The 22,695-nt window shown below is 37.9% G+C and overlaps 1 protein-coding gene and 1 pseudogene across 2 annotated transcripts in view; both read right to left on the reverse strand.

The window, feature by feature from the left end:
- Positions 1 to 1,761: 1,761 nt before the first annotated feature.
- Positions 1,762 to 22,695, reverse strand: part of Mastl (microtubule associated serine/threonine kinase like) — a 58,098-nt gene continuing 37,164 nt past the window's right edge. For both annotated transcript variants that reach the window (XM_041641644.1, XM_041641643.1), the window contains exons 10-12: positions 12,685 to 12,798; positions 12,033 to 12,134; positions 1,762 to 3,771 (exon numbers count right to left, since the gene is read on the reverse strand). In XM_041641644.1, coding sequence (XP_041497578.1) covers positions 3,614 to 3,771; positions 12,033 to 12,134; positions 12,685 to 12,798 — 374 coding nt within the window. In that variant the 3' untranslated portion in view covers positions 1,762 to 3,613. The remainder of the gene's footprint in view (positions 3,772 to 12,032; positions 12,135 to 12,684; positions 12,799 to 22,695) is intronic.
- Positions 3,863 to 4,824, reverse strand: LOC121440761 (annotated as a pseudogene).

The following is a 22,695-nucleotide window of genomic DNA, read 5'->3' on the forward strand; positions in this document are numbered from 1 at the left end:
AATGCAGGGGAGGGATGAGTTCCTAGTGTTTCTGTTTCAAATTGCCTTTAGCCCAAACAAAGTTTATGTGAGAGAGGCATATTGGGGGGGGGGGCATTTCTTCAGATTGATTTGTGTGGGGAACAACCAAGATCATTTAGCTCCGTTTCAGTTTCTCTTTAACAAGAGTCTGAATGTAGCTTATTGACAGTTGTAAATTTAGATGATAAATCATTTATTCTCAATAAATACCATTACAACTTACCAATAATTACTATTACATTATCTGGTGGCAGAATGACTGTAGCTGCCTGTGACATGTCTGTGATAGCAAATTGTAATTTTCTACTCAGAGCTGTGTTGGCTAATTTTATGTCAACTTGACACTAGCTAGTTATCTGAAAGGGGGGAACCTCAACTGAGAAAATACCTCCATAAGATCTGGCTGTAGGGCATTTTCTAAATTAGCAATGGATGGGAGATGGCCCAGCCCATTGTGGATGGTGCCATCCTTAGACTGGTGGTTCTGGGTTCTGTAAGAAAGCAGGCTGAAAAAGCCATGCTAAACAAGCCAGTAAGTAGCACCCCTCCATGGTCTCTATATTAGTTCCTGCCTCAGGTTCCTGCTCTGTTTGAGTTCCTGTCCTGACTTCCTTTGATGATCAACAGTGATATGGAAGTGTAAGCCAAATAAGCCCTTTCCTCTCTAACTTGCTTTTTGATTCATCACATCCATAGAAACCCTAAGATAAGGCCCCTGTCTTCTCTACTAGAATTAAGTCCAATTTTGTAATGCTTTAGGTTTTAGTGTTTTACAGAATGCATGTGTCCATGCCACAACAAACATATGGAGGTCAGTAAATAGTTTGCAATTATCTCCACCCACTGTGTGGTTCCTGGAGACTGACCGTGGTCAGGATTGGTGGCAAGTGCCTTGCAGTCCTCCCATTGTGTGGTTCCTGGAGACTGACTGTGGTCAGGATTGGTGGCAAGTGCCTTTACTTACTGAACCTTCTTGCTGGCCCTAGTTTTTGTTTTCCAGAATGTTTGATTTTTTTTTTCATTTTTTACTCTTTTGGTTTTTCAAGACAGGATTTTTTTTTGTAGCTTTTGAGTCTGTCCTGGAACTCACTCTGTAGACCAGGCTGGCCTTGAACTCACAGACCTGCTTCTGTCTCCTGAAGGCTGGAATTAAAGGTGTGTGCCACTACTATCCAGCCAGAGTGTTTTAAATATTCATTTATGTATATCTCATTTAGTCAGTTGAATTAGTTACTTTTCTATTGCTGTGATTAAGACAATATGACCAAGATAACTTATTAAAAAACACTTTATTTGGGGCTTATGGTTTCCGAGGGGCAGAGTTCATGATGGCGGAGCAGAGGCAGCAGGCAGCATCTGAACATTCATAGCTTAACCACAAGTAGGGGCAGAGAGCAGTGCTCACCCCAGTGATATACTAACCATCCTTCCCAAACAGTTCCACCAACCAGGGACCAAGTATTCAAACGTGCTCCTATGGGGGCCATTCTCACTGAATCCATCACACGACCAAAAGAAACAACACTGCTGGAACCTTAGGTTAAATAATTGTGAAAGAAGAAATAATTCTTTTATTATTTTTTATTCTTTACATTCTGTACAGACAGGCAAAATAAACATAAATGTGCAAAGTGTTTATGATTCACTGTCAATGAAAAACACCACCAACTACTATGAAAACAGGCCAATTTATGAGAACCAAAAAGTAGAAAAAACATTTTATAAAAAATGCATTTATGGAAAGAAATGTTTCTCTTCTGTGTACTTACATATAACATATTGTTTGCTTTAATAAATGTATCCCTATGTTTATTCATCCATCTGTTGACATACTTTTTTGTCTAGTCCAGTGCTTTATTCATGTAGTCCCAAGGAGGTCAGGACCTCTCAACAGTCCACAGCAGAATTAAATTTTACTGTAACCAACTGTCCAGTGATTTGCTTTAAGAAGCCATAAGCGGTTTGCTTCTGCAGACTCATTTTTAACTAACTGGGATCCAGAGTTCTTAGAGGCCAGACTTCCTTGGACCCCTAGTTTGTTAATCTGACTCTGCTTATTCTAAGTCTACAAAGTAATTAGTATGTGTGTTACTGGAATTTGAAGCCAAGGTCCTATGCATACTAGGTAAGTATTCTCTACCTTCAGCCTCCAAAGTAATTATATCAATCACCAATATATTAGTGCTCAATATTAACCTGTCCGTGGCAGCACAATTGTTTAACCAGGTTTAGATTCCAAAGGCTTTTTTTCTACTACTTGAAAACACTAGAAAAGGACTATAGATTGAGTAAATAGCCTGTAGAATATGCTGTCACCTGAAAAGTGTGACTCACTTTAAATGAAGTTGTAGTAACTATTTTGAATATCTTTATTTAAAAGGGCGATTGGAAAATTAAGTCGTCATTATAAAATGGGCAGAGTCAAACCTTTAGCCCAAGGATTCAATACCCAGCACCAATTATGCTGTGTCTTTTATTGTTACAGATCTAGGCTTGTCTCATCTTTGCAAACTACATTATAGCTGAGCTGTGACTAGGTGGTAAAGGAAAGTAGAAACACTAAAGTCAATGTGCAAAAGGTTATTAACAAAACCTACCTATGGTACATTTAAATCGTAATTTTATTCTTCTAGGGAAATGCTAAAAGTCTCAATTAGTTTAGCTGATTCTTAGTATTCTTCAAAAAGAGTGATGCTGACAATCATTAGTTACAGCTATTAAAAGTAGATTATTACTATTTTTCTCTGATAAAACTGAACAAGCTACTAAAATTGCTTAAAGTGTCACACCCAACCTTTACAGAACTCTTAAACAAACAGGAATTGTAGAAGAAAGCACCAAAAGCAGTCAGGTAGCAAAATTCTATCACTAGGAAGGTAAGCTAAACCCTTAAAATCTTAGTTCTTTTGAATAGGCTGTACTCTGCAAAGTTACACTACTAATAGTTTTCCAGCTTTTTTTTTTTTTTAAAGTTTTACAAGACAGGGTGTCACTATATAGTCCTGAATGGCCTCCAGCTCAGAGACAGACCAGGCTGGCCTTAGTTTTGAAATTGCAGTCATACTTCTGTCTTGCATCTGTCTCCTGAATATGGGGGCTTCTGGCTTGCATGTCTGGCTCAATGTCTGATTTTGACAGTTATGTATTGTCTTGTAAGACTGTCTTGAGACCACAGTTTTGCAGGCAACCATGTACAAATAAATTTAAATGAAATAGTCGTTTTTTATTTGATATTAATACCGAAGTGAACAGAACAATGAAATCTGCATAGAAGCTTATGGCTCATTCCCTCTGTATTGAGTAGTAGTGTTTTAGTTTATTGATACGTTAGTATTCATAAAGTGCAGCTAATAAATAAGACAATAAGATGAAAAAAAGCTGTGATGATTTATATCCAGTTTATAGTAAAGATAAATTACATATATTTCGCATAGTATTTTAATTTTGTAAAAGCTATTGTATTCATTAATTGAAAGTTCATTAGCCTAGGCACGATAGTGACTTCTCTCCTGTTAAGTCAATCTAGTATTGAACATAATATTGCAAAACTTAATTCTATATTACAAGATTAAATCAAAATGATATGTATGTTCTACAGACTAAACCCAGATATGGTCAGATGCTGAGCAGTATTCCTGGCTTCAAAATAGGATGTATCTGTTTCATCATCTGGCTGTGGTACGAAAGGCATTGTTTGATGTTGCAGATTTTCCCAGTCCACTTCACTGAAGAGAGGATGGTGTTTCAGTTCTTAAGGGGAAATATGTAAAAAAAAAAAAAAAACCAAAAAAAACCAATATTAGGACACCATCATTTAAAAGTTGCTTTCAGGAATTAAAAAGGCAATGTCTTTCTGTATCTTGCCCTACTCTATTATACCAAATATCACTGCTTTGTTTAATGTTTGTCTCCCTGTTAGACTACATATTTTACACTGTATCATTTTGCATATCACATATCACCTGGTATATTATAGGTGCCTGGTTTCTATTTGTCTAGCGAGTGAAAAAATGACCTTAGTAGAAGTGGATCTTTCTTTTTTTTTTTTTTCAGTTTGCCAAGCTGTGACTGTTATTAACTGACCATATTACAAAAATACCATGGTTCATCCGTCTAATAAGCCTGTTTATCTTGTCTTCCACAAAATGAGTTGTCTTTTTCTTCACTCCACTCGTGGAGAAGATAATTTGAAGGGCCACAGAAAGTTATTTGCTTCTTTGAAGCGTTTTTCCAACTGTATAGATCTCATGAATTAGATCCTCCATGCAGATGATGCTGTATTTACCAAGAGATCGAGCAATCAAGGAATTATCTGTCAAGGCAATTCTCTTCTTATTAATTTTGCTACATTTGTAGATGAGCTCATTTACTGACTTCAGATTGGGGTACCCCCTTGCAATATATGGTTCCACAATCCTCAGCATGTTAACTGAAGCCTTGTTGAGCTTAACAAAGGTGCCATTGAAGATCTGCAGAAGACGGAGAAGCTGCAACACTTTGCACACCTTTGGGCTTTACACCCCTGATACCTCGGATTCTGATGACAAGTGCCAGCTTCGGTTCTGCTGGCACATAGAAGTTCCCAGCTTGCCTTGCCATCCTGGCCATGCGAATCTCTGTCTACTCCTTGTGATAGTGCTTTGTCTTTTCATAGATAAGCTTTCTCTGGGCCCTTCGCAGTGACTTCAGAGCAGTCTTCTTCCAAAGGTGCTTCTCCTTCAACTCTGCAAAATCCCTTCACGTTTTTTGAAGGGTTTCTGGCACAACACGAACCTCCTTTTCCTTCTCTGGTACAGCCTCCATGGTTCCAGTGTGGGGGAGGGGGCAGAGGAAGGAAGTGGATCTTTCTTGATGCCATCATCTTCTCACGCTCCCTCATTTGCAGACGGTTTGGCTTGCTTCTTCACTACCGTTGGAGCTCATCTGACTAATGACCAGTTCTCATTTCACCTCTCACCCACCTGTCACATGGCAGTCTTTAAGCACCAGAATGTTCATCTTTTCCTCTTTGCTTTGAATACTTATCTTCCTTCATGCTGACTCCACATATACACTGGTGATGATTGGCTATATATTCAACTTACTGTCCCTTTGTTTTTGGTCTTCTTGTTTATGTGTCTGAGATAAGGTCTCAGTAGCCCAGGCTATCCTAGAACTCACTGTGTAGCCCAAGCTGAAAGTTTTTACAGTCCTCTTCCTTAGTCTTCTAAGTGCTGGGTTTCCTAGCATGGACCACCATGGCTTGGTTCTGACTAGATGACATTTCTCACACATTCTCTCCATATTCTTCGATTTACTTGGTCCCACTATTACATCTTTAGAGTTTACTAGCTAGCATTACAAGTACATCTAGAACTTTCCATCACAGCACTCCTACTTATAAGATTTCCAACTCTTCAACTTATTGTTTTGTTTTGTTATGTAGTCTTGGCTATCCTGGAACAGGTCTCTATATAGACCAGGTTGGCCTCAAACTATGCCTGCCTCTGCCTCCGAGTACTGAGATTACAGGTGTGCACCAAAATACCTGGCTCCGTTGGTTTTAATTACTTCTACCTACTAAAATAAAAACATGTTCACTTGTTTGACTAAACCGTGATATTTTGTTGCTAGAAATAAGCTCCCTTTTCCCTAACCTTCATGGTTCCTTTGCAGTGATTCAACTGTGGCCTTGCACTCGCTGTGCAAGTGTCTACTGTGGGCTACACCTCCAACCACAACCAACTCCTCACTTTTCTTTTTCAAACTATGGAGCTAAGCCGGCTTTAAACTCACAGCAATCCTGTTGCAGGCTCCTTCCTAAGTGCTGAGATTATAGAGAGGAGCCACCATGTCCAGTTTTCAACCCTTTCCCTTTTGTAAATTTATTTTTAAAAGATTTATTTATTATATATAAAGTGTACCATCTGCATGTATACCTGCAGGCTAGAAGAGGGCACCAGATCTCATTACAGATGATTGTGAACCACCCTGTGCTTGGTTGCTGGGAGCTGAACTCAGGACCTCTCTTAACCTCTGAACCATCTCTCCAGCCCCAACCCTTTACCTTTTAAAGCAACAGTACAAATGTTAATAAATTAAGAAGTGACAAGGCAGTAAGTAAATAAAACCAAAAATCTATATACTTTTAAGGAGAATCTTGGAGGATGTCTGTCTACACAGAGTGTTTATATTGGGAATCTTGATTTAGGAGACTTATATACCTATAAATGGTTTTTCCTCTAAACTAAAAGACTGGTAGGAGCCGGCATAAGTCTGAACAAAAGGACTGCTTTAAGTTCAGGGGCAACATGGATGATAGGAGTTTCTTGGTCTCATACACCTGTAATCCTGGCACTTTTAGGAGATGAGAAAGAACAGGAGACTATGTAAGGGACTTCAGGTCAGTCTAGGCTATAATGAGACTGTCTGCAAAAAATATGAGGGATGTAGGGAGGGAAAGAAAAAAGAATAGAAAAAGGGATACAGTTGCAAAAATAATTTTCACTTGTTTAAAATAAGTACCTAAGAACAGATACATTTAAAAGTTATTTTGTATGATGGTTCTCAACCAGGGTGGCTTTTTCCTGTACAGAATATTGGCATTGTCTGAGATACTGTTTTAGTGTTGTAACTGTGGAAGCATCTGTTGAGTAGAGACCAGCTATTCTGTTAAATATTCTGCAGTATGTAAGACAACCCCATAACACTTGACTTGAAAGTTGAAAAATTATTTCAGAAAATAGTTATATACTATATGCCCCCCAAAAAGTAAGGTTATAAGAAAATCTTCTAACCAGTAGCAACAGTGGAGCCTGATTTTGGAAACTTTCATTTTTTTCTAATAATTTATTGTTTCCAATTGAGCTATACATTTTTCCCATTCCCCTTCCTTCCTACCCTCTCCCTTTCCACCTTTTCCCAACCCCTTATCCCCCTCCCCCCACCTCCCATGCTCCTAATTTACTCAGGAGATCTTGCCTTTTTCTCCTTCCTAGGCAGATCCATGTATTTCTCTCTTAGGGTCTTTGTTGTCTAGGTTCTTTTGGGGTCATGGACGATAGGCTGGTTATTCTTTGCTAAAAGTCATTTATGAGTGAGTACATATTATATTTGTCTTCTGGGTCTGGGTTAGCTCACTCAGTATGTTTTTTTTCTAGTTCCATCCATTTGCCTGCAAACTTCAAAATGTCATTATTTTTTACCACTGAGTAGTACATTTTCTTTATCCATTCAGTTGAAGGGCATCTAGGTTGTTTCCAGGTTCTGGCAATTACAAATAATGCTGCTGTGAACATAGGTGAGCAAATGTTTTTGTGGTGTGATTGAGCATCCTTTGGATAGATGCCTAAGAGTAGTATTGCTGGATCTTGAGGTAGATTGACTCCTAATTTTCCGAGAAATCGTCATACTGATCCAAAGCGGCTATACTCCCACCAGCAATCGAGGAGTGTTTCCATTACCCCACATTCTCTCCAGCATACATTGTCATCAGTGTTTTTGATCTTGGCCATTCTGACAGGTGTAAGATATAAGAACTTCAGAGTTGTTTTGATTTGCATTTCTCTGATGGCTAAGGATGTTGAACATTTCCATAAGTGTCTTTCAGTCATTTGAGATTCACCTTTTGAGAGTTCTCTATTTAAGTCTGTACCCCATTTTTATTAGATTATTTTTTCTTTTGATGTCAAGTTTCTTGAGTTCTTTGTATAATTTGGAAATCAGCCCTCTGTCGATGTGGGGTTGGTGAAGATCTTTTTCCATTCTGTAGGCTGCCATTTTGTCTTGTTGACCATGTCCTCTGTTTTACAAAAGCTTCTCAGTTTCACGAGGTCCCATTTATTAATTTTTGCTCTCAGTGTCTGTGATACTGGAGTTATATTTAGGAAGTGGTCTCCTGTGCCAATGTACTTTCCACTTTCTCTTCTATGGGGTTCAGTTTGGTTGGCTTTATGTTGAGGTCTTTGATCCATTTGGACTTGAGTTTTGTGCATGGCGACAGATATGGATCTATTTTCAATCCTCTACATGTTGATATCCAGTTATGCCGGCACCATTTGTTGAATATGCTTTCTTTTTTTCCATTTTATAATTTTAGCTTCTTTTTCAAAAATCAAGTGTTGATAGGTGTGTGGGTTGATATCTGGGTCTTCAATTTGATTTCATTGATCATCCTGTCAAAAATACCAGGCTGTTTTCAGTACTGTAGCTCTGTAGTAGAGTTTGAAGTCAGGAATTGTGATGCCTCTAGAAGTTCCTTTATTGTTCAGGATTGTTTTAGCTATTCTGGGTTTTTTGTTTTTCCATAAGAAGTTGAGTACTGTTTTTTCAAGGTCTGTGAAGAATTTTGCTGGGCATTGCAATGAATCTGTAGATTGCTTTAGGTATGATTGCCATTTTTACTATGTTAATCCTATTTATGAGCATGGGATATGTTTCCATTTTCTGATGTCTTCTTGGATTTCTTTCTTCAAAGATTTAAAATTCTTGTCATACAAATCTTTCACTTGTTTGGTTAGAACTACCCCAAGGTATTTTATGTTATTTGTGGCTAATGTAAAATGTAATGTTTCTCTGATTTCTTTTTCAACCCTTTTATCTTCCGTGTTTTTTTTTTTTAAGTTAATCTTGTATCCTGCTATATTACTGAAGGTATTTTTCAGTTGTAGGAGTTTCCTGGTGAAATTTTTTGGGGTCACTTAAGTATACTATCATATCATCAGCAAATAGTGAAAGAGTGAAAGTTTGACTTCTTCCTTTCCAATTTGTAGAGTGCTTTGAGTTTCTCTCCATTTAGTTAGATGTTAGCTGTAGGCTTGCTGTATACTGCCTTTATTATGTTTAGGTATGTTCCTTGTATCCCTGCTTCTCCAAGACCTTTATCATGAAGGGGTGTTGTATTTTGTCAAAGGTTTTTTTTCCTGCATCTAATGAGATGATCATGTGTTTTTTTTTTTATTTCAGTTGGTTTATATGGTGTATTACATTGATAGATTTTTGTATGTTGAACTATTCTTAAATCTCTGGAATGAAGCCTACTTGGTCATGGTGGATGATTTTTCTGATATGTTCTTGTATTTGAAACTTTCATTTTTTAAAAGTATTGTTATTACCAGTGTAGCCAGAAAAAAAGAATCTTAAGTTTCATACATTTTCTAATTTTGTCTATTTTCTTCCCTACTAAGTTAGAATTTTTAGCCTCAAATATGCGTTAAGCAGATATGCTTATTTTTCAACATGGTGCTGTATGCCTTTATTTCCAGCACTTGGAAGAAATAGATTTCTTGAGTTCAACGCTGGCCTGGTCCACATATTGAGTTCCAGGTCAATCACAGATAACATAGTAAGACCTAATCTCTAAAATTAATTTTTTTTACATGTTTAAGTATTTTCCTGCATGTATGTATTTGCACCACATGCATGCCTGGTACCCAATGAGGTAAGAAGAGGGCATCATATTCCTCAGAACTGGAGTTGCAGAAGGTTGTAAAGTCATCATGTGGGGTAGGGAACCTTACTGGCTTCTTCTGCAAGAGCAGCAATTGCTCTTAATGGCTGATGCATCTCTCCATCCCCATGATAGAATACTGGGCATGATAGTAACTGAACTCAGGTCCCCTAGCAACAAAAACAGTGGCTCGTAATCACTGAACCACTCTCCAGTCCCTCTAGAGCCTTTTAATAAGATCCCTGGGATGCTTTGCCTCTGCTCGTGCCTTTGTCTGCTGAGCTATCTCAGCAACCTCTTTACTTAAAGTCTGTATTTATAAGGCAATGCCTAGTATGTCATAGGTATTCAATAAAAGTTAAAGGAATAATGACCCTAGCTCCCCTCAAATGATAGTGTTTTATTATTTATTATTTGCGTTTGGCATGTATGTATAATGTGTAAGTGCAAGTTTGTATGTGAGTAGAAGCCTGTGCAGCTATGGTACATGGGTGTTGGTCAGTAGACAACCTTTGCTGTCAGATCCCAATCTTCTACTTTTTTTTTTTTAATAAACATATAGGTTCTTTTATTTGCTTCTTTGTGTCTCAGACTAGCTAGCTCATTGAGCATTTGAGAGTTCTTAGTCTTTGCCTCCCATCTTACTGTAGACACATTGGAATCACACATGTGTGCTACTGCATCCCAATTTTATGTGGGTTCTGGGGATCCAAACACTGGTCCTCATACTTCCATAGAAAATTCTTTATCTACTGAGCCATCTCCCCTGCTTATTTTAAATACTTTATTATTATTAGTTAGTTAGTTAGTTAGTTTTTGAGACAGGGTCCCGTTATATAGCCTGGCTGGTGTAGAAGTCACAGAGATCTTCCTTCCCCTGTCTCCCAAGTGCTGATACTGAACGTGTGTTATACCATATCTAGCTAAGATAGCATTTTATAATAGCAACCTAACCAATATGTAACGTCAGATACTTAGATGTATTAAAAATAACATTTGAAGGAATGCAAATGTCCAAATAACAATGTATAGTCTTTGGAGCTCAAATATGGGATTTCTAGTGTTAAATGTGGCTTAATTATTGCAATTTTGAAAAAGCTCACGGGGAGTGGTCAGGTATGTACAAGTTTACTTTACACAGGATTCTGTTCAATCTATCCCTTAAAGAGGTGTTCCCAAGTACTCTAAGCAAACTTGTCTCTAGGACCCACTTTGTATCTGCCCACTCTGCTTTATTTTTCTTTATAGTACTTATGCCTACTTGGTATTAACAACTATTTGTTTAAGGAAATATTTTAAAGTAAGTCCCACAATGAAAGAGATTTGAGTAGCTCATCCCTTGGGTGGCCCCAGGACCAGAGCAACCTTCACATTCAATAGGTTTAGTTAAACCAATAACTATTGATCTTTATTTATTCATTTGTGAGTGTGTTCACCTGTCTGTTTTATGTTTGTTCACAAGTAATCATGAAAGCCAGAGAAGGGTGTTGTTTGCCCTGGAATAGGAAGGTGCATGTTGTGAGCCAGTTGATGGTGTTGGGTACCAAACTTAGATCCTAGAAGAACAGCAAGTACTTGTAACTGCTGAGTCATCTCGCTAGATCCTAAACTTATGAAAAGGAACATGTAAAAGCTGATTCAAGTAATTCTCTCTCTCTCTCTCTCTCTCTCTCTCTCTCTCTCTCTCTCTCTCACACACACACACACACACACACACAAATTGTGTGTGAACATGGGCACAGGTGCCATGGCATGTGAGTAAAGCTCAGAGGACAACTTTGATGAGTTGCTTCTCTCCTCTACTGTGAATTCTGGGAATTGAACTCAGGGTGTGTAGCAAGTGCTTTGGCCTGATGATCATTTCTCCATCTGACATGACTTATTTTCAAAGTTCATTCTTTTGCATATCCTCTGCTTCATATAGAAATGCATTTGTGGGCACAATGCTTATTTGTCTATATTACAATAAGATCATTGAAGTTTTTGGGCACAATGCTTATTTGTCTATATTACAATAAGATCATTGAAGTTTTTAGGTGCTGCAGAGTGACCCTGGGGCCTGACACAAAGTAAGCATGACCTTCATATCTTAGCCATATCCTTAACATTAAGAAAAATTATTTTAAGGCTGCTGTCAATGAGATTTACTTCAGTTTCAAAGGTAGGATCAAGTATATATTCCCAAGCATTAAAAAAGCCCCCGAATGGTTCATAACATACTGAATAAGTCTTATTTGAGGCAACCTGGGATGGAATGATTTGTAATGGAATCAGAAGTTAAACAATAAAAAACTACACAACAGGATATTCATAGACGTGCTAAACTTATAGATAGTTGACTATCAGGTATAGAAAGATGCGCTACAGTATGGTTTCCGGTGCCTCATGGAAGGTTACAGATTGAGTGTGTGAGCTGTGACTACACTGCATTGAGTTTAAATTAAAGATAAATGTACAAATGCATTGTCTCAAGGAACTGTCTTTTTACCATTGAGCAGTCAGATTATTGTACTAGAACCTGATGTTATAATTACTACCTGGAACCAAGCAAGCGTAAAATAGTTCATTGACAAAAAAACCTTACCTTTCATTCCAGCTCTCTCTGTATCATCAATGGTTAACAGCATATCCACTGCACTTTGAGCTTCATCAGATAGCTTTTCTTCACCTTCTGGCCAAGGGATATCTACAGATACACATATATAAGTAAAATTGTTTGACTTTCCCTTGGGGATCCACACTTGGGTATGTCTTACTTTCTGCAAACCTTGGAGAAGCTGACACCCATAATCTGGGTGTATCTTACTTTGTTTTGAATGTCTCTTATTTTCATACCCCTCTGTCTCCTTAATTTTATATTAAAATACCTGTATTAGGGGGCTAGAGAGATGGCTTAGAGGTTAAGAGAACTGGCTGCTCTTCTAGAGGTCCCAAGTTCAATTCCCAGCAACCACATGGTAGCTCACAATATCAGAACATGTAATAAATACCAGAATAATAAATACCAGAATAATGTAATAAATACCAGAATGTAATAAATACCAGAACATAATAATAAAATAAATCTTCAAAAATACTTTTATTAAACAGGTTTGTTAATCATTCCCAAATAATAAAGATAAATGGATTATTTTGTTCTATAGATGGGGTCTTGTTTATGCTAGACAAGTGTTTTACAACTGAGCTACATCCTCCAACTCTGACTCTATCTTAATAGAGAAAAAAATGAGAATCACCTCTTTTTAAAATATTTTGGAATACTTGTTGTGGAGTTTCATCATTAAAAGGGGGAATTCCAGTTAGAAATTCAAACAAGCAGACTCCAAGTGCCCACCAGTCTACTGCAGGACCTGGAATTTAAGAGGAGATAAGTTGATTTTGCAATTATTTTATATAATATTTTACAACTGAAACTTGACCAATCAAGATCTTCTTGCTTTAGGACTTTCTTCTGTTTCTATACAGTAAAAAAAAAACCCAAATTATCTTCAGTTAGGCAATGGGTTAACCATCACCTTAGTTTTTAAAAGGCTTAAATTAGAAGTTGCTACAGATAATTAAAGAAATTTCAAGGCCACTTTTTGAATGAAGGAGTATATTTAAAAAATATTTTCTGAAATAGACTTTTTTTTTCTAAGACAGGGTTTCTCTGTATAGTGAAATAGATCCCTTAATTTCAAGTTAAGAAATGACAACATAGCTGGGACAAACACTCAGGAGGCAGAGACAAGCAGATCTCTGAGTTTGAGGCCAGCCTCGTCTGCAGAGAGAGTTCCAGGATGGCCAGAGCTACACAGAGAAACCCTGTCTTGAAAACAAAAACAAGGCCGGGCGGTGGTGGCGCACGCCTTTAATCCCAGCACTCAGGAGGCAGAGGCAGGCGGATCTCTGTGAGTTCGAGACCAGCCTGGTCTACAGAGCTAGTTCCAGGACAGGCTCCAAAGCCACAGAGAAACCCTGTCTCAAAAAGACAAAACAAAAAAAAACCAAAACAAACAAAAAAAAACCCACAAAAAAACCAAAAAACAACAAAAAAAGAATGACAATTTGAAATGATTATTGTATTTTACTTGTTTCACCCAAATTTTGACTAGAGGAACCTCTAATAATTATTGAATGTCCTAAATAGTGTTTTACTATGTGTTTTGTTGATACAAAAATAAAGCTCTAATCTCACAGGGAGTGAGAGCTATCTGTGGTCAAATTTGAAGTACCATAACTCAGGAACATGAATTCAGTTTGCTTTGAAGAACATGGTCCAGGCTGAAGAGAAGGATTAGTGATTAAGAGCACTGACTGCTCTTCCAGAGGTCCTATTCCATTCCCAGCACCCGCATGACAGCGCACAATAATCTGTAACTCCAGCTCCAGGGATCCAATATCTTCCTCTAGCCTCACATGGTGCACAGACATATATGCAGGCAAAACACCCATACACATAAAATAAAACTAAGTAAAAATGTCAAAAAAGAAAAAGACATGCTCCACGGTAGAAGTGGTTCCGTGCGACTGTATTAACTACAGAACAAAAAGTTGGGGCTGGAGAGATGGCTTAGTGGTTAAGAGCACTGGATGCTGTTCCAGAGGACCTGCGTTCATTTCCCAGCACCCACATGGCAACACACAGCTGTCTAGAAAGGATCAGACATCTCCTCTCTCACACATACATTCAGGCAAAACATAAATGCACCTAAATAAATAAATAAACATTAAAAACAGAACAAAGTCATAAATCAAGCTTGTCCAAATACACTGATGGTGCCCACAGGTAGGCCATAAAAAAGCAGGAAAAACTCCTTTATAGTTTTCAGATGCTATCTGGTGATATTCTCAAGCTTTTGGACTGGTGAAAGCTATGGTTTGCTGAGAATGCACTTTTGATTTTGTCATAGGAACACATTTTAGAGGTTTTTATAGTCCAGGATATTAGGTCAGCAACAGGTGGGCAGGGAATGGCTTTCTGAAGCACTAATAATGCCCAAGACAGCTCCACTCTGACCTGTACTATCTTACGGCTCCATAACTACTATGTTCAATCAGTTGGTCTTGCAGAATCTTTAACACAGACGTGGACTTTTCTTTCTGGGAAGTTTATTCACCAGTCCCCATAGTGGCCAAATAGTCACATTTTGTGGAGGCAAAGGCCAAATGTTTTTGTCCCACAAGGCTAGGAAGTCTAAAGAATGCTGTCTGAAATAGACCGGACTAAATAGACAGAAGTGCAGTATTGGAGGGAGGAACACTCACTAAAATCATCAAGAAGTAAATCCACCTATTACAATCTGAGTCTGATGTTTTTTTCTTTGTATCTGACATTATAGTATTAATATCCTTACAGTTAAAATCATTAAGAAAATAGGCAAGGTGGTGCATGCCTTTAATTCCAGCACTCAGGAGGAAGAGTCAGGTGGGTTTCTTGAGTTTGAGCTAGCCTAGTCTATACTGCAAGTTCCAGGAGAGCCTGTCTCAATTTCTTTCCAACCCCCTCCCCCCAATTAAGATGGTGGCTAAGGTATGGAGCTTAATTTTTTGGAGTGCTTGCCTTGCATGCTGGGTTCAAGTCCTAGCACTCTAGAACTGGAGGCAGAAGGATTAGAAAGTTCAAGCTACATGATAAGTTCAAGGTCAGCCTGAGCTACTTGAGATCCGGTCTTGAAATAATAAAGAAGTAAAGGTAGCAGCTGAGAGGAACAATCAACTTAACAGACCAGGTTGAATGTATGTTTCCCTATGTGTCTACAGCCCTTTGAACTATATGCAATGTTTTGTTTGGAGTATTTTAATTTTCCCTTTTCTAGTTTGACTGCATTGTTATGACCTCATGAGGAGTGGCTAGTTCAGACTTTAGGAATGATCAGCTTTAAATATCTAGGTAATTATAACTCCTGTGATTATTAACTATATTTGTACCTTATTTTTGTTATTTTTTTTGTAATCAAGACTGACTCTTCTTTTTTAAATATTTATTTACTTATTTATTATGTATACAATATTCTGTCTGTGTGTATGCCTGCAGGCCAGAAGAGGGCACCAGACCTCATTACAGATGGTTGTGAGCCACCATGTGGTTGCTGGGAATTGAACTCAGGACCTTTGGAAGAGCAGGCAATGCTCTTAACCGCTGAGCCATCTCTCCAGCCCCTTTATTTTTGTTATTATATCAGATTTTAATTTAGGGATATAAATGAAAAGGCACAGAAGAAATCAGATAACAATATCATTTTAAATTTTCTTCTAGAAAAATTATCTTTTCCCAGTGTGCCAACTATTATTAGTGACAGGGACAGAAATAAGAGGCTAGGTCTCTTGGAACTGGAGTTATAGAGTTGTGAGCTGCCATGTGTGTGCTGAGAATTGAATCTTAGTCCTCTTAAAGAACACTACTGGTGATCAATTTCCCCAGCCTATTTAAGGAAGTTTTAATAAGCTTTAAAAGGTTAACTATGGTAAAATTAAAGTATATGCATATAGTAAGTATGTTTTTTTTTGGGGGGGGGAGGGTTTCGAGACAGGGTTTCTCTGTGGCTTTGGAGCCTGTCCTGGAACTAGCTCTTGTATACCAGGCTGGTCTCGAACTCACAGAGATCCACCTGCCTTGCCTCCCGAGTGCTGGGATTAAAGGTGTGCGCCACCATTGCCTGGCAGTATGTTTTTATTGTTTGTAAACCTGTTCATGTTCACTTACCCTTCTAGCTTTGTCTTTATTCCTTTTCTATTTTGTAAAAAACCTTTTAGTATAAAATACATTTTATTGTAGAAAAATCTGCCCTTAATATGAGATAAAGTCTCAGGCAGACTTCACTGCTGTTTGGATTCTTAGAAAGGCTCTTAACATGTTTTTCTTGGTCTTTGAGTCATTTTGGTCATTTCCAAAAGAGCTGGCCAAAATAGTAACTGACATTAAGACAAATGTCTTAATTTTGTTTTAGCAAAATACACAGGAAGGGAAAATACTGTCAGACATCTTTCTCTGTTATCCCTGAAGTTGTGATTTCAGACGGAAAAGGGAGGAGCTAACAAATGGTTACTTTTTCCTGGCGGAAACAATGAATAGACTACTGCAAGCAGAGAAAGTGGGAGAGCATCAGAAGTCACAACAGGTAGATTGGGTAGTCGGGAAGCGATGAGAGCACAAGAGCAATTCAGTAAAATGGGGCAGGCAGCACACAGATTGAACTACACAGCTCTACAAGGGGCAAGGAAAGCAGAAGCCTTATCCAAAAGGTGAGCCAGAAAATGCTGAAGAGAATGGTAGTCCTATCCAGAGGAGCAGTCCACAGATCCTTCAGTGCAGTTATGGTTTATGAGACATGGACGCTAGTGCAAGTAATGAGATAGCAGAGAAGCCCATTTTGTATTGTGTAGGACTGAGTTGCACAGGGGCCATATACCAGGAAACAATTGTAAGTCAGGGATCCTAGAATCAACCGGCCCTAGCCACAGGACTAAGGGACAGCTGTGGGAGGTAAAGTGGACGGGGTGGGCTGGATGACACATAAGTCAGGGATCCTGGAGTCAACCTGGGCTACACAAGAGAAACAGAGCTGAAACAAAGGTAATCCCAGCATTTGGGATCACACGCCTTTAATCCCAGCACTAGGGAGGTGGAGAGAGAAATATAAGGCGGAAGGAGACAGGAGTTCAGAGCAGTCTGAGGTTTGGTGGAGACAGTTACAGTCTGAGGATGAAGTCTAGGAAGACAGTCTGAAGACAGGATTGCCCCTTTGGCTTAAGCATTGGTAGAGGTAAAAGAACGCTCTAGTGGCTGTCCTTTCTACTTCTCTGATCTTCAGACTCTGGGTTTTTTTGTTTGTTTGTTTGTTTGTTTGTTTTTCAAGACAGGGTTTCTTTGTGGCTTTTGAGCCTGTCCTGGAACTAGCTAGTGTAGACCAGGAATTCAGAGATCCGCCTTCCTCTGCCTCCCGAGTGCTGGGATTAAAGGCGTGTGCCACCACTGCCTGGCCTGACTCTGGGGTTTTATTATTAAGACCAACTAGAATTTGTGCTACATATGGTGCCCAACTTTTGGGGTATGAATTCATGAAAAAGCTGTTTGCCTGTGACTTTGAGACCACTGGCATAGGCTGGAGCTACATGTAGTCAGAGTCCTGCCCTACCCGCTAGGTTTCCTTTCTTCTCTCCTGGTAGGCTTTGGACCCCCTTCTTAGGCTGTTGCCAAGCTAGGTAGCTGCCTTAAAATCCAGCCAGGCTTCTGCTGTTCTATGCAACAGCCATCAGCCTCATATCTTCAACAGCAGTAGCAGAGGAGTTGAGAAAATTGGGAATTCTTAAAGGGAGGAGTTAGTTAAAAGCGAGATTTTTTTTTCCCCATGCTAAAAAATGGGAAAAATTGTGATAAAGTAAGTTAGGTCATTGATTACATAATGCATGGTTTAAAAATGGAACAATTAAATGAAAGGATAATCAGCTTAACTGGGATTGATATACTGTTAATTATCAGTCTGATAATCATTATTTGATAATTCTTGGTTTATCTCTTAAAAAGCTTTTTTTGTTTGGTATGAATTCCAGGATATAGGCCTTAGAAAAATTTAATAAAACAGATCATAGAGATATACGGCTGTGATCATATAGATGTAATTATAGAGATTATAAGGTTTTCAAACAACTAACCTTAAAGGAATTGCCAAATGATAGATATTCCCAAGACTGTGTAAGAGCTGAATGGACTTCTGTGGCAATGTTCAGGAGATTCTAGGAAGTGAGACTTTCATATGGCATGCATTCACCATTTTGAAGCAGATGTTAAAGTTGTGGTCAACTTGTAATAGAATTATCCCTAAAGACTGGACAGATTTGATTACAATAGTTTTGAAGCCTGGTCCACAATTACAATGGAGGATGTGGTTCAAAGAAGAGGCTAAGACCATTAAACAATGGAGTAGAGTTAGAGGTTCAGAAATCTCCTAAGATCAACTACTTGGAGGAGTTTATGATACTATAGAAAAGCAATCCCCAGATGATGGTCACACCGTGGCTTTATGCTGTGCAGCAGCTTTGAACGCTTGGGAAAAAACTGAAAAAGTAGGAAAGAAGTTTGAATCATTTACTAAATTCATACAGGGCCCCAAAGTAACCTTCATGGATGTCTTACAAAGACTGACTTCAGCAGTAAATAGAATGATATCAGATTCAGAAGCTAGGCAAATAGTAACTGAATCTCTGGCTTTTGAAAATGCTATTTCTCAATGCAAAATGATAATTGGACCTTTAAAGGCAAGTTCAGCACCTTTGGAAGAATAGATCCAAGACACTATCAATATTTAATCTCATGACCATATGATTCTTAGATAGGAGAAGTGATTTCCAGAGCTTGAGGAAAAATTGAAATATTATCAAGTGTTTCAATTGTGGCCAACTAGGTTACCTTAAAAGAGACTGTAAACAAGGCATTCCTAGAAACAATGGTTTTTCTAAGCATAATCCAAATAGTATGCTCCTCCCTTCTGGATTATGCAAACATTAGTCTAATAAATACAGATGAACAAGGGACAGTAAATGTAACACTTTAGTGTTGGGGAAACTCTTTGAGGGCCCCTTGCAGGTCCCTATGCTAAGTTCCGTCAGTCATTTCCTCTCATCACAGAGGAAACTCCTTCTCAGAGCAATTAAAAAACCTAATGCCTATTGTAAGAAGCCATAGTACTCTGGATGATAGAACAGCTGTAGAAGAGAGAACAAAAAATTCAGGAAAAAGCTTAAAGCCACTATTTTGGCACGCATTTATAAATAAACAAAAAACAAAATTAAAAATATGAATAAATGACATCATTAATGGTCTGATAGACACAAATGTGGATGTAATAATAATTTCATCAGAATCTTGACATCCAAATTGGCCTCTTCAGGAGGTAAATGTTCAGCTTTTAGGGATCGCAATCTTATCTCAGGTAAAACAGAGCACAAGATTAGGGTCAGGAGGACAGAGAGGAAAATTAAAGTCATATGTGGCTAATATGGCAATGAATGTGTGGGGACATGATTTTTTACAGCAAGAGAACACTCAGATTAACATTACCCAAATCTTAGAAACAACCATATATTTACATATATTTCTGGGAAAAATATTGGAAGGTATTGTAAAGAACAGTCACCAATCATTCAGGTTGTATATCACCAGGGCATAACAGCTGCTGATCTTCCAAAGGCACCAAGAGCCTTACCTCCAAAATGGCTGACAGACAAACCTGTATGAGTTGTACAATGGCCTTTAACAAAAGAGAAAATGCAGGCTTTAGAATAGCTGGTACAGGAGTAACTAGATGCTCACCATATTGAAGAATCAACCAGCCCTTGGAATTCTCCCGTATTTGTTGTTAAAAATAAATCTGGAAAATGGAGAATGGTAACAGATTTAAGAGCTGTTAATGAGGTGGTTTAGTGAATGGGCTCTCTACAGTCTGGCACTCCTTTGTCTTCCTTATTGCCTAGAAGATGGCCTCTTATAGTTATTGATTTAAAAAGATTGTTTCTTCACAAGAAAAGGACAGAGAAAAATCTGCCTTAACAGTACCTACTTATACTAATTCTCCACCTACTAGAAGATATCAATGGAGGGTCCTTCCACAGGGAGTGCTCAGAGCTCCACTTGTGCCAGGATTTTGTAAGTCAGTCATTAAAAATAATCCATAAACAATATCATAAACCTGTAATTTACCATTGCGTTTTGTTTTCTGACTCAAGGACAGATACACTTTAGAAAGGATGTTTGAAGAAGTAAATAAAGTTTTGCCTCGTTGGGCATTCCAAATTACAGAGAGGAATTACAGAGAGGGCATTACAAAATACAGAGAGGAAATTCTATCAATTACTTAGGTTATAAAATAGGTTTATTGAAAATTAGAACACAAAAAGCACAAATTAGGAGAGACTGATTGCAGACACTTAAGGATTGCTAGGAGACATTTCTAATCTACTGCTGGGATAATACCCAATCTAATAATTCGTTCAAACAAAACCTTAGATGGTGACAAAGACTTAAATAGTCCCACAGAATTAATAGCTGAAGCTGAGAAAGAATTGACTTTGATTAAAGAGATTTAAATAAAGTAGAACAAAGCCTTTATAATCCTGTCCAAAAGTCAGAATTATATGCTATTCTCATGGTACTAAGGGATTTTAAAGAAACTCTCAATATATTTACTGATTTGCAATATGCAAAGAGAGTTGTTTTACATATTCAAACTGCTGAATTTATACCAGATGATACAGAATTGACTTCATATTCATTCAGGTGCAAGACATAATCAGGAAAAGGCTTCATCCCATATACATTACACACATCTGATTCCTTGTGGGTCTGCCAGGTCCTCTAGCACAAGGTAATACAGAACTTGATCGATTATTAAATGGAAATGTGCTGAAGGCCTCAGAATTTCATAAAAAAAACATCCTGTCAATAGCAAAGGTTGAAAGAAAGAGTTTCTATTACATGGCAACAAGCTAAGGAGATTATAAGGAGATGTCTTACTTGTTCTTTATATAACCAAAGACTGCTACCTACAGGGAGTAACCCAAAGGGTACTCAAAGGAATGAAATTTGGCAGATGGCTGTATTCCACTTTGTAGAACTTGGAAAATTAAAATATGTACACCACACCATTGATACCTATTCAGGATTGTAATGGGCAACTGCATTGAGCTTAGAAAAGACTGATTTGCTAGAAGTTATGGCCATCACGGTTATACCTCCACAAATAAAGACAGGCAATGGTCCAGCATACATCTCTAAGAAAATGAAACAGTTTTGCTTATTATAATATAAAACATATTACAGGTATACCAAACAATCCTACAGGTCAGGTCAGGCAGTTATGGAAAGATCAAATTGAATTATATGGGATATGTCAAACAAACAGAAAGGGATTGCTAATACCTCCAGAAATAGATTGTATAATGCTTTATTGACCTTGAATTTTCTTAATGCTAATGAGAAAGGAACAATGGCAGCAGAGAGACATTGGATAATAGAAAAATCTTCTTAAATCAGTCAGTGTATTTCAAGGATGTGTTGACCTGAGAATAGAAACCAGGAGATGTGCTACGCTGGGGAAGGATTTCGCTCTTGATTCCATAGGAGAAGAAAAGCTATGGATACCACCAAAATTAGTAAAGATTAGGTTTGAAAAGAGAAACCTCTTGAGAAAGAAATAAGAACTCATCCACAGAGGTGACAATCATACAGGTGGTAAGAAGAAAGTCGAGATGCCTTGGACATCTAGATGGCTAAAGAAGAAAAGACAGCTATCTAGAAAGGATCACCAAGCAAAGAGAAATTTGACTTGTGGTACCGTATCCTCTGAAGGGTAAAATTTCATTACCTCAACACACACACACACACACACACACTTCAGTATAATAAGCTTAAATCACTTAAAAATCATTGGAGTTGGACAATGGCTATCCTTCTCTAAACCCAAGCATGTTGTTATAAGAAAAATTCAGTGTTTCTGTCTCATATCAGGATCCATCTGGTATGGGACAGAAAGAAGAAAGAATTTAGGCAAAATTTTACTTCTTCCCATACCTATTTTTGTCTCTATAGTATCTTTTTCTTGAATATATGTCTACATGAATAATGCTTGAGTTTTCCACAATGAACAATAAATTTTCCTGCAGTAATCTTTGAAATTTCTAGGAAGAAGATGGGGCCCAACAACAACCATTCCACCTAGTAGATAATGATGTCATAAAGCTGATATTACCACTTTAAGATTGGTTTTCGGTTACAGGCTGCTCAAGATGATTCCAACTTGGTTAGCTGAGATGGTGCACCTTTTTGTAATGATCTGGCTAGAACTTCAAATTAGAACTTCAAAAAAACCCTACCGACTACTCAGAGACTATTTGCAATTATACCAGACAGTAATCTTGAAACTTAACCATCATTTTAGTTTTTACAGGATTCCATAGAAATAAATCGCCCCCATGACAGTTTGAAGTAATTATAGAAGACCAAGTACCCTCTCCCAACAAAGTTTGTACTCTGGGTTAGGAGATCTATAAAAGTATTAGGGGTGATTATAAGTAGTCTAGGGTTTGGGATTGGGGGTGAAAATTAAGTAGGCTCAGTGATCTCTTTTCAAAAAAAAAAAGGGAGACTGGATGGGATAATAGGTAAAATAATAATAGTGAGTAATATAACACTTGTGAGCTATTATTTATAGACAGTTTACATTGTTATAAATTCTTGTATAATGATACAAATTCAATTATATTTGTTATAT

The sequence above is a fragment of the Microtus oregoni genome, unplaced genomic scaffold, assembly GCF_018167655.1.
Source record: "Microtus oregoni isolate MIOR12 unplaced genomic scaffold, Mior012 000070F_ref0000104, whole genome shotgun sequence".
NCBI classification, from domain to species: domain Eukaryota; kingdom Metazoa; phylum Chordata; class Mammalia; order Rodentia; family Cricetidae; genus Microtus; species Microtus oregoni.